The sequence below is a fragment of the Hoplias malabaricus genome, chromosome 10 (genome assembly GCF_029633855.1).
Source record: "Hoplias malabaricus isolate fHopMal1 chromosome 10, fHopMal1.hap1, whole genome shotgun sequence".
In the NCBI taxonomy this organism is placed as follows: Eukaryota; Metazoa; Chordata; class Actinopteri; order Characiformes; family Erythrinidae; genus Hoplias; species Hoplias malabaricus.
In genome coordinates, this window is record NC_089809.1 from 38,652,358 (window position 1) to 38,666,296 (window position 13,939).

General features: G+C 44.0%; 1 protein-coding gene across 1 annotated transcript; it reads left to right on the top strand.

The window, feature by feature from the left end:
- The first annotated feature begins 855 nt into the window (after window positions 1-855).
- On the top strand, window positions 856-11,523 carry LOC136708953 (C1q-related factor-like). The gene is made up of 2 exons (XM_066683879.1): window positions 856-1,504; window positions 11,351-11,523. Exons 1-2 carry the CDS (start codon window positions 856-858, stop codon window positions 11,521-11,523), a joined length of 822 nt encoding a protein of 273 aa, XP_066539976.1.
- The last annotated feature ends 2,416 nt before the right edge of the window (window positions 11,524-13,939 follow it).

Below are 13,939 nucleotides of genomic sequence, written 5' to 3' on the forward strand. Positions count from 1 at the left end.
TCTGCGTAGCCCGACCAAGTGGGCCAGAGTCCAACTGGAGGCACAGAGATGATAAAGACAAAATGACAATTACCCGGGCTTTAATTTGACATTTAATCGACTGAGACATGATGATGATGGGATTTCTCTCTTCCTCTTCTTCTTCATATTCCCTAACTGCCTCTCACTCCTGTCTTATTTTATCTTCCCCTCCTCAAGTTCCTTTAGGCCTAGAGACTCTGGAGTCTGTCTCTGGGATTTAGGACTACAGAAAAAAGCTGTAGAACTCTGCATCCATAAGGTGATTCCTCCTCTCCCTCTCTCTGTCCGTCCACCAGCCTCTGAAACCTCCCGACTCAACAAGTGGAAAACGAAATCACATTTCGAAACACTGAACAATAAAAGCACACTAAAATGACTCTGTGATGTCTTTGGGTGTTGGGTTTGCCTGGCTGCGCTTCTCCCTCCCTCCCTCTCTCTCCCTCTCTCACTCTCTCTCCCTCTGTCCTCTCTCGGTCTTTTATTCTCCTCCTACTTCCCCCCCTTGCCTTGTCTTCTCTGAGTCATGTCAGGAGAGTGTAAGAACATCACCCTCTCCTCTATCTCTTTCTTCTCTTTCTCTTGCACACATACACAAACATAGACCCTTCTCCACTGACCTGCTAAGAGGAATACTTAGTCTCTTTTTTCCTGCTTTCACACATACACATACACACACAGACTTGTGCCGAGTGTGTAGGTGGAGGGGAGTTGGAGTCCCTCTCCCATCCGCCTTTCACCATTCCGCCGTGCGTGGAGAACTCAGCGCTGGCGGCCCCACCCCTCTCCCGCCTCAGCCTGGGACGGAAGACCCTGCTGGGGGCCGCAGCCGCTGTCATGTTCCTCCTCATCCTGGTGGTGCTCATCCCTGTCCTCGTCAGCTCAGTGGGTGGCAACGAGGATGCCAGCCGGTACGAGATGCTGGGCACCTGCCGCATGGTCTGCGACCCGTACCTGGAGAAAGCGGGAGGCACCGCGGCCGGGGCGGCGGGTACGGCCATCACGCACCTCCAGCCCGAGGCCGAGGCTCTGACCGACCACAGCATGGGCCCCCCGCTGCCCACCTACGCACACGGGCCACAGGGCAGGCCCGGACGCCCGGGTAAGCCCGGGCCTCCTGGACCCCCGGGACCACCCGGAGAGCCAGGTCCACCTGGACCTGTGGGGCCGCCGGGAGAAAAGAATGAAGTAGAGCAGCCAGGAATCTTCTCCTTGGGTGGTAGAGCTACAACAGGCATCAGCACTGCCACGTACACAGTGGGGCCCCGTGTGGCGTTCTACGCAGGGCTGAGGAACCCTCAGGAGGGCTACGAGGTCCTGAGGTTCGACGACGTGGTCACCAACATCGGGAATAATTACGATGGCTCGTCGGGGAAGTTTGTGTGCAAGGTGCCCGGGACGTACTTCTTTACCTACAATGTCCTGATGAGAGGTGGAGATGGGACCAGCATGTGGGCGGATCTCCTGAAGAATGGACAGGTGAGAGGTTTCGTGGTGTTGGATTTTTAACAGATGTTTTCACTGAACGATTTTGGAGGGAATTTCTTGGGAAAGTCATTGGGTGTTAAGTGCCATTCAGGGAGACTTCTGCATCCCCTTTTGCAATCTGTCAAACTTGGGAGGGACCACTGCAGCTGCTTTTCAGACCACATAGATAATTGTATGCAAAAGTTTGGCAACCTGTGGTAAATCTATATGTTAAAACTCAGCAAAATATATGTTAACAGCATAATTTAACACACTTTTTTATATCCTCAATTATATACTGAATATAACATATTGGGTGGTGGGGTGAAAAACATAAAATGTTTATAATAAACAAAAAATCACACATATTACATTTTAAACTACAAAATAAATCTGTAGAGACTCAATATTTAGCTTTGTTCCCTGTGTACTGTCAGAAAATACATTTACAGTAGAGGTACATTACTGTCACTAAAGGTCCAAACCATGTAGTGTATCTTTAAAGCTACAGCAGTGGTGTTAGAGTCCAGTTGTGTTCCCTAAAGGTTCATTACATTCTCTTCTCCAGAAGGAAAGGGGGATCTCTGTAACCTTCCATTATACAACTGTGGAGAATAAAAAAACATACAACAAAATAAAAGTCCTGGAGATAAATTGGGGCGTATGAAATCTACAATTAGAACAGAATAAGGTACAATTATGTTCCCTAATTAAATGTTCCCTTGTGGGTACCACCACGGTGACTGTATTTCTGAGCATGTGTGAAATGATATTAACTTAGAACATGACAAAAAAAATGTACTTTGACCAGAGCTGTTCAAATAATTCCAAACGACTGCACACGTCCAGACAGATGGAACAGCGGCACATGACAGACCGAAGAACACAGCGTCTGTAAACACAGCAGCGCAAGAGTCAGACCCAGTCACAGCCCGTGTGTTCAGAAAGAGTTTCTTCATCTTGTAATGAAACCCTTAAGGGAATCTGAGCGCTGCTGTAAAAGAGTGTGTGCTGCCACAAACACAGATGAACTTCTCCCTCAGAAGACGTTTGAAAACAGAGCGATGTCAGGGCGAACCAAGCTGAGTGTAAACAGAAGTGAGAGGTTATGAGGTTTTCACCGAACCAAAAGCTTTTCTTGCTTGCAAGTGCGTGTTTGTGTGTGTGTCCAAATCAGCAGCTTTCTCAAACACACACAGCTCTCCAAACACATCCATATTAACACTCAAACACACAGTGCAGCAGCAAGGACACGACATGCGTCCCTTCACTAACACTGCTGTGCAAAAATAGCCAAATCATAAGCTTTGAACGGCAGTTCTAGTAAACACTGAATGGAATATTACAGGTAGACTTTGGGAAGTGGTGCTGGAAAAGCTTTTTCCCATTCGTTTTCTACAGTTTCAGACAAACTCTGACCTCCAGGGGAACATTATTAAACCATAATATCATTTAACTTCAGATTAGTACATTGTGTTAACTGTATACTCCAGGTTTAGTCCGAGTTTAGAATCTACAACATTATCAGTCACACTTTGTATTACATGAATTGACAGTAATTAAGATATTAACCCCTCAGGAAATAAAGAAGCATGTAGCAAGCGTGTGTTAATAACGGTAAGGTTAATTTCCTCAGCGTTAACTAATGCAGGTACCAATGAATCAATATGAAGGTGATAAAAGCTTTCTTCAATGTATTTATCGGGAATTAAAATATTATGTATGATGCTGGATGGATATAAATGCTAACTCTTTGAAAAAGCAGAACACAGGTGACTGGGATAATGGGGCTGAATGCTGTGAGCAGTGCTTATCTTGTAAAAACAACGTAATGCATTGGCCCCTGCGTTAGATAACGCTGAGTAAATTAACCTAACTGTTATTAATACACGTCTTAAACTGATCATCACTACGGACCATACACTGATCCATACTGTATACCCTGGACTTATTTACTTAGCATTCACATATATAGAACATGTTTCAATACACATGCTGTACATCTCTGTGATTACACTGTGATTAATAGGCTGTAAACACCATATTTTATACCATATTCTCACTCACTTATATATATTTAGTTACATAGTGTCTTATATGTTGTATACTTTATATGTTATATATTTAGAGTTTATATATTATACATATTTCATAGTGTCAGTTCACGCACCCTTAATATGAAGTGCTACCCATCGATCAAATAAATACATACAGATACCGAACCTTTCCATCTGTAAAAGAGAATATAGTGGACCATCAGGGAGCACAGCTTACACCACTGCTGTGCCACGCTGTTCCCCTTTAGTCAACAACAATGAAACTGTGCAGTCCCTTGCTTTTCTGAAAGCGTAAAGAGGATTATGCAGAGATTCTTTCTCCAAAGACATCACTCACGCTGCCAAGCCTTGGCTCCGTCAGACCCAGGTCTCGTTCTGCTCAGAGTCCAAATGTAACACTTACAAAGAATATTTAATCTCACATTGAGTGTGTAAAGAAATCACAGGTAAACGCTCCCTCCGTTTCTGCATCTGGGTGTTCAGTTTTTTTTTTCTCATTTCTTGATCATTAAAAGCTTAGAGCTGGTGAACAGACAGGGATTAAGCCCATTCCTGGACTACACAGAATTCTGTCCTGTCATTTTTCATTGAAAAGAGGATATAGTCCAGGACTAGGCTTAATCCCTGTGTGGGAAACCAGCTCTAAATGTTTATTTATTTATTTATTTATTGCCTGGGAGTGTATCCGCATGTACTCACACTGACTGTTTTTGTCTGGCTTTATGCTACATTTTTGGCACATCTTGTGTAATGATGCTTTATTGATTTAAAAGTAATTACATTCTCTGTACAGAATATATTTACATCTCTCTCTCTCTCTCTCTCTCTCTCTCCTTTATTGTGTATTTTACACATTAAATTATTGTTGCTATAGTTACTTTAATAGATTTTTGTTCTCCTGTAGTGTTCATATTTTGGAGATACTAGGTTTTGTTCTTTCATTTTTTATTTATTTATTTAGTCTTAGACATTTTCGTATTGTTGATTTGGCTAAAAATTTGTTTTACATCTTAGACAACTGAGGATTAATTAACATATTTAAATAACATAATACCTTTGACCTATTAAATAATTAATAATATTATTCATAGAGTAACTTTGGCCCTTTGACTGGTGCCCTGTTCGCACCCAGTGCAGCAGCGATCAGGAAATGCCTTGAAAGAAGATGAACGTAAGAATATTGTGAGTTTAAGTGACAGCTCTGAAACTTTATTTATTTAAGGGGTGAAGTTATTCCAAATTCGGAAAGGAAATTTGCCCCTAGTCTTTTCCTTGACCCCCCAACTATTATTTTGATATATTCTGCAGCAATTACAATTCATAACATTTAAATCAGGGGTAATTCATTAAAATTCATTAAGGTCCAGTTAGAGAAAATGTTTCCAAGCCAAGGTCCGGAGCATAATGTATAACCTGCATATGATCAGTGCTGTATCCTGTACATCGAAGTAGCCTCATAGTTATAGCATCATTTTATATCGTTAACAACTGAATGTCAAATCAAATTACACTTTCAGTTACATTTCAACATATTTCCAAAATATTTATAAATAATTATAAATAAAATATTCGCTAAATAAAAAGGCTTTTTCTCAGTTCAAGTAAAATTTACAAACAAAATAGTCATATTTTAAATTAAGTGCCTAATAACTTTACTGATTGGCTCTTATTGCTGAAGGGCGGGACTTTATCCATAAACAGAATCAATGTTGAGCGTTAGGAGAATATTTCAAACGGTAATCGTTCCCTCCGTACTAAAGATTCTGGTTTGACCTCACACAGCTCTGTCGTCCGGAAAGTGTTCGAAAAGAGCTTTTATTATTTTCTTATTATATTATAAAATGTTTAGGCACGATCAAATCAATCGTGCATTCACATTTTTGTGTATTGTGTGTGGACTGTGTAAGTGGGTTAAACTGTCGACGGGTATCGACTGATGATCCTAACGGTTCTCTTCCATCTCTAGCTCGTCCACAACTTGTGCACGCACTCAGGGCAAAGGTTACGTCCGTTGCGCATGCGTGCTTGCAGCTGAAACTTATTTCAGACCTCACCCGGCAAGAAGAAATCCTGTTTTCTGATTGGTCGATAGGTCGCTAATTGAAGACAGCTGTAGGCGCGCAAAGTAATCTGCCTTTGACTCGTTTGTAGGCGAAGTTAATCGTTTCTTAGCGAGAGAAATATCATGTGTGGCGTGAGAGCGTGTGAACTGCGTGTGAGAGCCCTGTTCCAGCATAAAAATCAAATTGTTCTTCTGAAAAGAGTGGCAGCTCCTGACAAATCTCACAGGGGGCAGTGGTTGCGATGATGGCTGAGGCCACTTATTCAATGGGTAGATTAGGAGTTACCTAGGGTGACCAGACGTCCTCTTTTTCCCGGACATGTCCTCTTTTTTAGACTTAAAAAAATGCCCGGGCAGAATTTCACAAACGTCCGGGATTTTGTTTTTCTAGCGCTTACACAGAACTTTGAGAGGTTTCGTTCACAAACTAGTCCCGCCCTCCCCTACTCCGATTGGTTCGCTTGAGTGAGAAGGGGGCGTGGTGAAGTAGCCTAAAATCTTCGGATTGGACGGTCTGACTGTAGAGCTACCGTTATTGGTCGATAACCTTCTCTGTTAAAATTTAATTGGTCAGCCTGCAGTGTACAAATTTCTCTGTACAAATTAATCAGGAAACTAACTTGATACTGTCATGTTAGTTACACCTCATGTAGAAACACCACCAGTAACCTTATCTACATAGTGTACAGTATTTTTAGTCCAGGAGTTCACCCCCTTCACAGGGCAACACACACATTCACTCACACCTATGGACACTTTTTTGAGTTGCCAATCCACCTGCCAACCTGTGTTGTTGAACCGTGGGAGGAAACACGCATGGACACGCGGAGAACACAACAAACTTCTCATAGACACTAGACATTCTTCTATACATTATATTTAAGGTGCAGGAGATACAGAATAAAGAGCATTGTGATGTTCTCCTCACACCTCTGACAGCTCCAGTTTTCCGTACAGGGCTGTGCCCAAAATTAGTCAGTGCCCGGGGCAGCCTTGGCCTAATGTTACAGACCAAGCTTTTTAACCAGAAGATTGCTGGTTCTATTCCCCAGGCCCAGCACGAATATCCATGGCTGAAGTGCCCTTGAGCAAGGCACAGAACCCCCAAATGCTCCCCAGATGGCTGCCTGCTGTTCAGGGTGTGTTCAAAGCCCCTAGTGCACTAGTGTGTGTGTGTGTGTGTGTGTGTGTGTGTGTGTACTGCCACATAATGGGTTAAATGCAGAAGACATTCCTTTCTACGCTCTACAATGACAAATAGTTGCACATTATCATTATTATTTTCACTATACACTTCACTACATAGTGAGCAATGTAGGGAATAATGTAGGGGGTCATTTGGAACCCACCTTACGTTTTGTATGACGAAAACACATTGGGGCGAGCCCTACCAGAGCCAGGCCTCCAGGATTTTCCTTCAAAATTGTGCCACAGGATGTGAGCGGCAGAGCTATGAGAGGACCATTCGAGAGTAGATCTCCATTCACTCTCATTCATTTCGAGGGGATTATTGAACCAATAATAAAGTCTTTTTTTTTTCCTATTACAACACAACCTAGTCACAGTTTAGAAATTAACGATTTTCCACAACATTGCTCAAGATGACGTGATAAAGCAGGGACCCAAAACACTGTGCTGTAATGTTTGATCTTAATATAATCCAGATACACAGAGATATAATTTTATATCTCTTTTAATTCATTGTCTGTAATCCTTATCCAGTTCAGGGTCACGGTAGGACCAGAGCTGGAATCACTGAGCGCAAGGTGGGAACACACCCTGAAGGGGGCGACGATCCTTAACAGGGCGACACACACTCACACATTCACTCACACCTAAGACACTTTTGAGTCGCCAAGTCACTTACCAACGTGGGTTTTTGGAGTGTGGGTGGAAACTGGAGCACCCAGAGGAAACCCACGCAGACACAGGGAGAACACACCACACTCCTCACAGACAGTCACCTGGAGGAAACCCACGCAGACACAGGGAGAACACACTACACTCCTCACAGACAGTCACCTGGAGGAAACCCACACAGACACAGGGAGAACACACCACACTCCTCACAGACAGTCACCCGGAGGAAACCTATGCAGACACAGGGAGAACCCACCACACTCCTCACAGACAGTCACCTGGAGGAAACCCACGCAGACACAGGGAGAACACACTACACTCCTCACAGACAGTCACCCGGAGGAAACCCATGCAGACACAGGGAGAACCCACCACACTCCTCACAGACAGTCACCTAGAGGAAACCCACACAGACACAGGGAGAACACACCACACACCTCACAGACAGTCACCCGGAGGAAACCCATGCAGACACAGGGAGAACCCACCACACTCCTCACAGACAGTCACCTGGAGGAAACCCACACAGACACAGGAGAACACACCACACTCCTCACAGACAGTCACCTGGAGGAAACCCATGCAGACACAGGGAGAACCCACCACACTCCTCACAGACAGTCACCCGGAGGAAACCCATGCAGACACAGGGAGAACCCACCACATTCCTTACAGACAGTCACCCGGAGGAAACCCACGCGGACACAGGGAGAACACACCACACTCCTCACAGACAGTCACCCGGAGGAAACCCACGCGGACACAGGAAGAACACACCACACTCCTCACAGACAGCAGGACTTGAACCCCCAACCCCAGGTTTAAAGGTGGTAATATTTCAAAGTCTTATGAGAGACAGATTTGCTTTCATAGAGGATCACTGGGTCCTGTTTATATTCCAGTGGTTAATACAGAGCCATGGGTTAATACTGTGGTAGAATGAGAAAACAAAATCACTGTTGCATCGCCCCATCGCCCTAATGAAGGAACGGCCCATGGAAGCAGTGATAAAGCCAAATGTAATAAAGTCATTGTACATTTAGTGTAATTTTCTTTAAATATATCTCCTGCTGATTGCAACCAAACTAAAATAAAAACCCCTACCTTACATCTGTTTTCCTGGAATCATATATAAATGAATATTAGGCTGCGTCTGATATCACATACTCCCATACTGAACAAGACAGATGTATTTATATAGCACATGTAAAAGACATCAAGTGTCAGCCAAAGTGCTGTACAGTTAGACAACCCACTTAAGAATATATTATAAATGGCACAAGGTTTGATTTCCTGTTCTAAAACAGAACGCGATTTCAGACGCAGTCTTTGTTTGTGTGGATCTAATATAGCGATAAGTGTAAAGAGGTTAAATTAGAGCTCACACTCATATCTGCTGATCTGAACCCTGTCAAAACCAAGACACTCGAGTCTGACTCAGGCGCTGATGAACAGGAAAACACAGCGATTCATTGGTGCGTACGTGTTGGTTTGTGTTTTGTGGTTTGACCTTGAGTGCTTTAAGCGCTAATCCACACTGATACAGCACACACACACACACACACACCATGACAGACAGTACGTGTTGGTTGAGTCAGCGTTGTTACCCATGTTATAGAGAGCACGATGAGGCGGCCTGCAGGGACAGCTTCTCCTCGGCTGACTGATACGCTGACATTTCCCTCACTTCTGCGTCTGTGGTCTGAAAAACTTCTGTCCTCTTTGTCGGGGTAACACCTCCCTCCTGCAACACCAACAAATAACAAAACACATTCCGCTTCAAGGACTCTCTCTTTCTCTCTCTCTTCTACAAGACTCAGATTGTGGCATTCATGCTGTCTTTAAGAGGTGTTTATGTGGTTGTAACATGTTGGTGCTTATAAGGGGTGGGGCTTAATGCTACTTTTAAGTGCACGCCGGGTGGTAGTTTTCTCTGAGGCCCCACTCATGTCCACGTTCATGTCTTTTGTGTATGATATTTTTAAATAAAAACAAGGATGCTGTAAAGATGTCATATCCTGTTGATTTTAGCCTTTCTGCAAGTGATTTTTAAACACAATTACAGCTAAACAACACGTTTTATTTGATATTTTACTGTTGATGGACTAGTCCACCATGTTGAAAATAATGTTTATGTCACAACTATTACAACCAGTTCGCGTTGTATTAAGAAGTTTGATGTGTCCGATTTTATCTTCTTAACTGCAGAGAGTGTTCATATGGTGCCTCCTGGTGGGAAACAATAAAACGTACACTACTTAAAAGCAGCATTAGTGATTTTACCTTGAGCTCCCTGTGTTTTTTTGTTGTTGCTGTTGATTTTAGCGGGTGGCACGGTGGCACAGCAGGATAGTGTTGCAGTCACACAGCTCCAGGGACCTGGAGGTTGTGGGTTTGATTCCCGCTCCAGGTGACTGTCTGTGAGTTTAGTGTGTTCTCCCCGTGTCTGCGTGGGTTTCCTCCAGGTGGCTGTCTTTGAGGAGTGTGGTGTGTTCTCCTTGTGTCTGCGTGGGTTTCCTCCGGGTGACTGTCTGAGGAGTGTGGTGTGTTCTCCCCGTGTCTGCGTGGGTTTCCTCCAGGTGGCTGTCTGTGAGGAGTGTGGTGTGTTCTCCTTGTGTCTGCATGGGTTTCCTCCGGGTGACTGTCTGAGGAGTGTGGTGTGTTCTCCCTGTGTCTGCGTGGGTTTCCTCCGGGTGACTGTCTGAGGAGTGTGGTGTGTTCTCCCTGTGTCTGACTGGGTTTCCTCCGGGTAACTGTCAGTGAGGAGTTTAGTGTGTTCTCCCCGTGTCCATGTGGGTTTCCTCCAGGTGGCTGTCTGTGAGGAGTGTGGTGTGTTCTCCCTGTGTCTGCGTGGGTTTCCTCCGGGTGCTCCGGTTTCCTCCCACAGTCCAAAAACACAGATTGGTAGGTGGATTGGTGACTCAAAAGTGTCCATAGGTATGTGTAATTATACTATCTGCCACTAAATATAAAGTTTAGAGTAAATATCACCCCCAAGAAATATAGTATAATAATTTGTATCAATATAATTTATCGTTTAGTGCCTAATTTTGTTCAAGCTTCATTCCATTAATTATTAAACTGGTGTCAGAAGTGGGATCTTACTCACAGTGAATCTTAGTGCTCATAACAGCCGTGACAACAGTTCTGGGCCCAGCTTCTCATCTTAACAGGGACTGGGAGTGTTCAGTGTGATGCTCCCTCAAACAGTTAAGAATCTTCTTTGTTCATTGCGGTAGTGTAGTGTAAATTTACAGTCCAGAATGTGCAGCGTCTTTATACTGTTCACACACACTCATTCATTTATTCATTCATTCATTATCTGTAACTGCTTATCCAATTCAGGGTCACGGTGGGTCCAGAGCCTACCTGGAATCATTGGGCACAAGGCGGGAATACACCCTGGAGGGGGCGCCAGTCCTTCACAGGGCAACACACACACTCACACCTACGGACACTTCTGAGTCACCAATCCACTTACCAACGTGTGTTTTTGGACTGTGGGAGGAGCACCCGGAGGAAACCCACGCAGACACAGGGAGAACACACCACACTCCTCACAGACAGTCCCCCGCGGAGGAAACCCACGCAGACACAGGGAGAACACACCACACTCCTCACAGACAATCACCTGGAGGAAACCCACGCAGACACAGAGAAAACACACCACACTCCTCACAGACAGTCACCCAGGGCGGGAATCGAACCCACAACCTCCAGGCCCCTGGAGCTGTGTGACTGCGACACTACCTGCTGCGCCACCGTGCCGCCCTATTAATATTACAAAAGTAATAAATAAAAGCAATAGATATTCACTTTTTAAACACAAAATATACAAAATATACTCATCTCTCTCTCTCTCTCTCTGTCTGTCTTCAGGTGAAAGCGAGTGCGATAGCTCAGGATCAGGACCAGAGTTATGATTACGCTTCTAACACGGTCATTCTGCATCTGGACGCCGGAGATGAAATCTTCATCAAACTGGATGGAGGCAAAGCCCATGGTGGCAACAGCAACAAGTACAGCACCTTCGCCGGCTTCATCCTCTACTCCGATTAGAGGGACAGGTCAAAATATCACGAGGGCAAGGGGGGAAGCGGTCAGGGCTCATGAATTAATAAAGCAAGGATGTTTCAGTGTCTTGTTCAGTGAGAGAGTGAGACAGAGAGAGACAGATGGAGCTTCACTGATTTGCCTGAAAGAGAGGTATATCAGGACCTAACCAAGATCTACACCAACACACACTTGGATGTAGTTCTCTCTCATTTCTATCATCAGATAATATTCCCTGATATAAGAAAATCAGCAGAGCAAGGGCACAGTAGATCAGAGAAGCTCTGTCTCTCTCTCTTCCACTCATCGTTTCTCTGGGAGTGCGATTCCCTGCCATGTGTTGAGACGGCGAGCGCTGGGTTTTCTGTTTTCCGGACAGTGGATGTGGAGCAGGAGTCGAAGCCAAGTCACATTTAGCCGTTCCATTGAGATATTTGTCTTTGTATGAGTGTTCTTGTCTCGTCTTTGATGATATGCGATGATATGTGTCGTGCCTAATAACTGACCTTATGAGAAACCATACCCCAAATTTTCTGAGATCGGTGTGTCCACCCAACTCTGAATTCAGTGTGGAAAAGCAAACTGGTCCTGATGCTCCATCCAAAACCATAACATTTATATCAGTGTCCATCTGTGAGAGTCTGGGTGTGGAAATCTCAACTTACATTTCCTTAAAACCTCATACTGTGTGGCTCTTGGGGGAAAAAAACGACTTTAATCAGGACGGAGGGTGATCTCAGAACACTGACCACTGGCTGTACGGCCTGCTGCTGAGAGAAATGGAAAGAAAGAGATGATTTAAAAAGCTCCAATCAGAAATGGCTGAGACATCACCCTGGGTCTTTGCTCCAGGACACGAAAGATTGAAAGATGATGATGTTGCTTATCTCGCTGATACATATCGCAGACATTAATTACTCGTGGTTAATTACTTCACAGAAGCGCAAGTGGCTGGTCTACTGAGAGAAAGCTCTCCGTCAGTTAAGAGGAAAGAGAAAGGCTAATCACTACCAGTGGTGTAACTAGGATCTTAAAGGCCTTAATGCAGTCCTAGCCACTTTAAAGGCAACGTTTATGATGAATAACACTTCTTAAATCTATTAACACTTTATATAATTGGGAGGATGTTTCCTCACTGTTTACTGCTCTCTAAAGGTGTAATGTTTTTACAAAGCCCAGGAAAATAAACACAAGTGTCTCTGTTTGGAGGCATCTGGAGGTTTTTAAAGACCTCCAAACGTTGAAAAACATTAACCAAGATGAGCATGTTGCTGTATTCCTGGGGGCCATTCCACAAAGAAGAATTTCTCAGTTAGCCGACAAACTTAAAGGCTAAGCACCACTTAATGGACCTCCATGAATATTTCACATTATTGTAGTTACTGACAGATATAAGTATGAATTAAAATGAAAATAGCAGCTTAATTTGCTTTAAAACTGACAATTTTATTAAACTGATGGAAAAACCCGAGCTCGCTACGGAAATTCTTGAACGCGACCGTGACGTCACTGGTGGACAACAGCTGACCAACGCCGCGGTAAAACACCGTTATGACTGACTGTTATGACAGTATCTAGCTAAATAACCAACATTATTCATGACAATAGCCTAGCAATAAGCTAAACTCAAATGTAGAGGTACCGTTATTCTTGTAAATGTGATCGAAGTCGAACTTGAATTCATCCGACACTATAAACCTCCGTAATGCAGCTACGTAGCCGAGTATAATCTGAGCCACCGAGTTTAGCGAGTCAAGCTAACGCTAACTAACACCAACTAAAACAGGCGAAGTAAGTGTCCTTACCCTGTTTACCTCCATGTTACAGAGGCTCTTGAACACCTTTCGTTGGTGTCCTTACATGCCCATATTGTTGGAAAAGCGCCAGTGAAATGAGCTACAGATAACGGAGTGAGCGGATGGTCCTTTCCAAAGTGCCCGTTTAAAGTGGACAAATTTAGTCCATTTTCTGGATATTTTGGGATCTTTGGGCCATTTGTTCACAGATGTCCCACTGTACATTGAATGATTGCCGCCAAAAACAACACACCTTTTCGTCATTTTGCATTAAATTAAGTGCAGCTTCTAGAGTGTTGTCCACCATCTACGTCACAGGCAAGACGCCTATTAGAGTTTCCGAACACCGTTGGGGGGGGACCAACGGTCTTTTAAACCTTGTTCCTTCAATTAGTAAGAAATAACATGTTTTCTGACGATCAATAAACACAAGTTAGGAACTCAAACTCCACTGTATTTATTTGTTTAATACTTTCATAGAGCTGGTGCTTAGCCTTTAAGCCCAAAGTCAATCCTGTCCAATAGGAACAGACCTGAGGGAGATACCTATTGGACAATCCTCAACTTTGGGTTTAAGTTAGCTGGCTAACTGAGAAATCCTGTTTTATTTAATACACCCCTGCTCA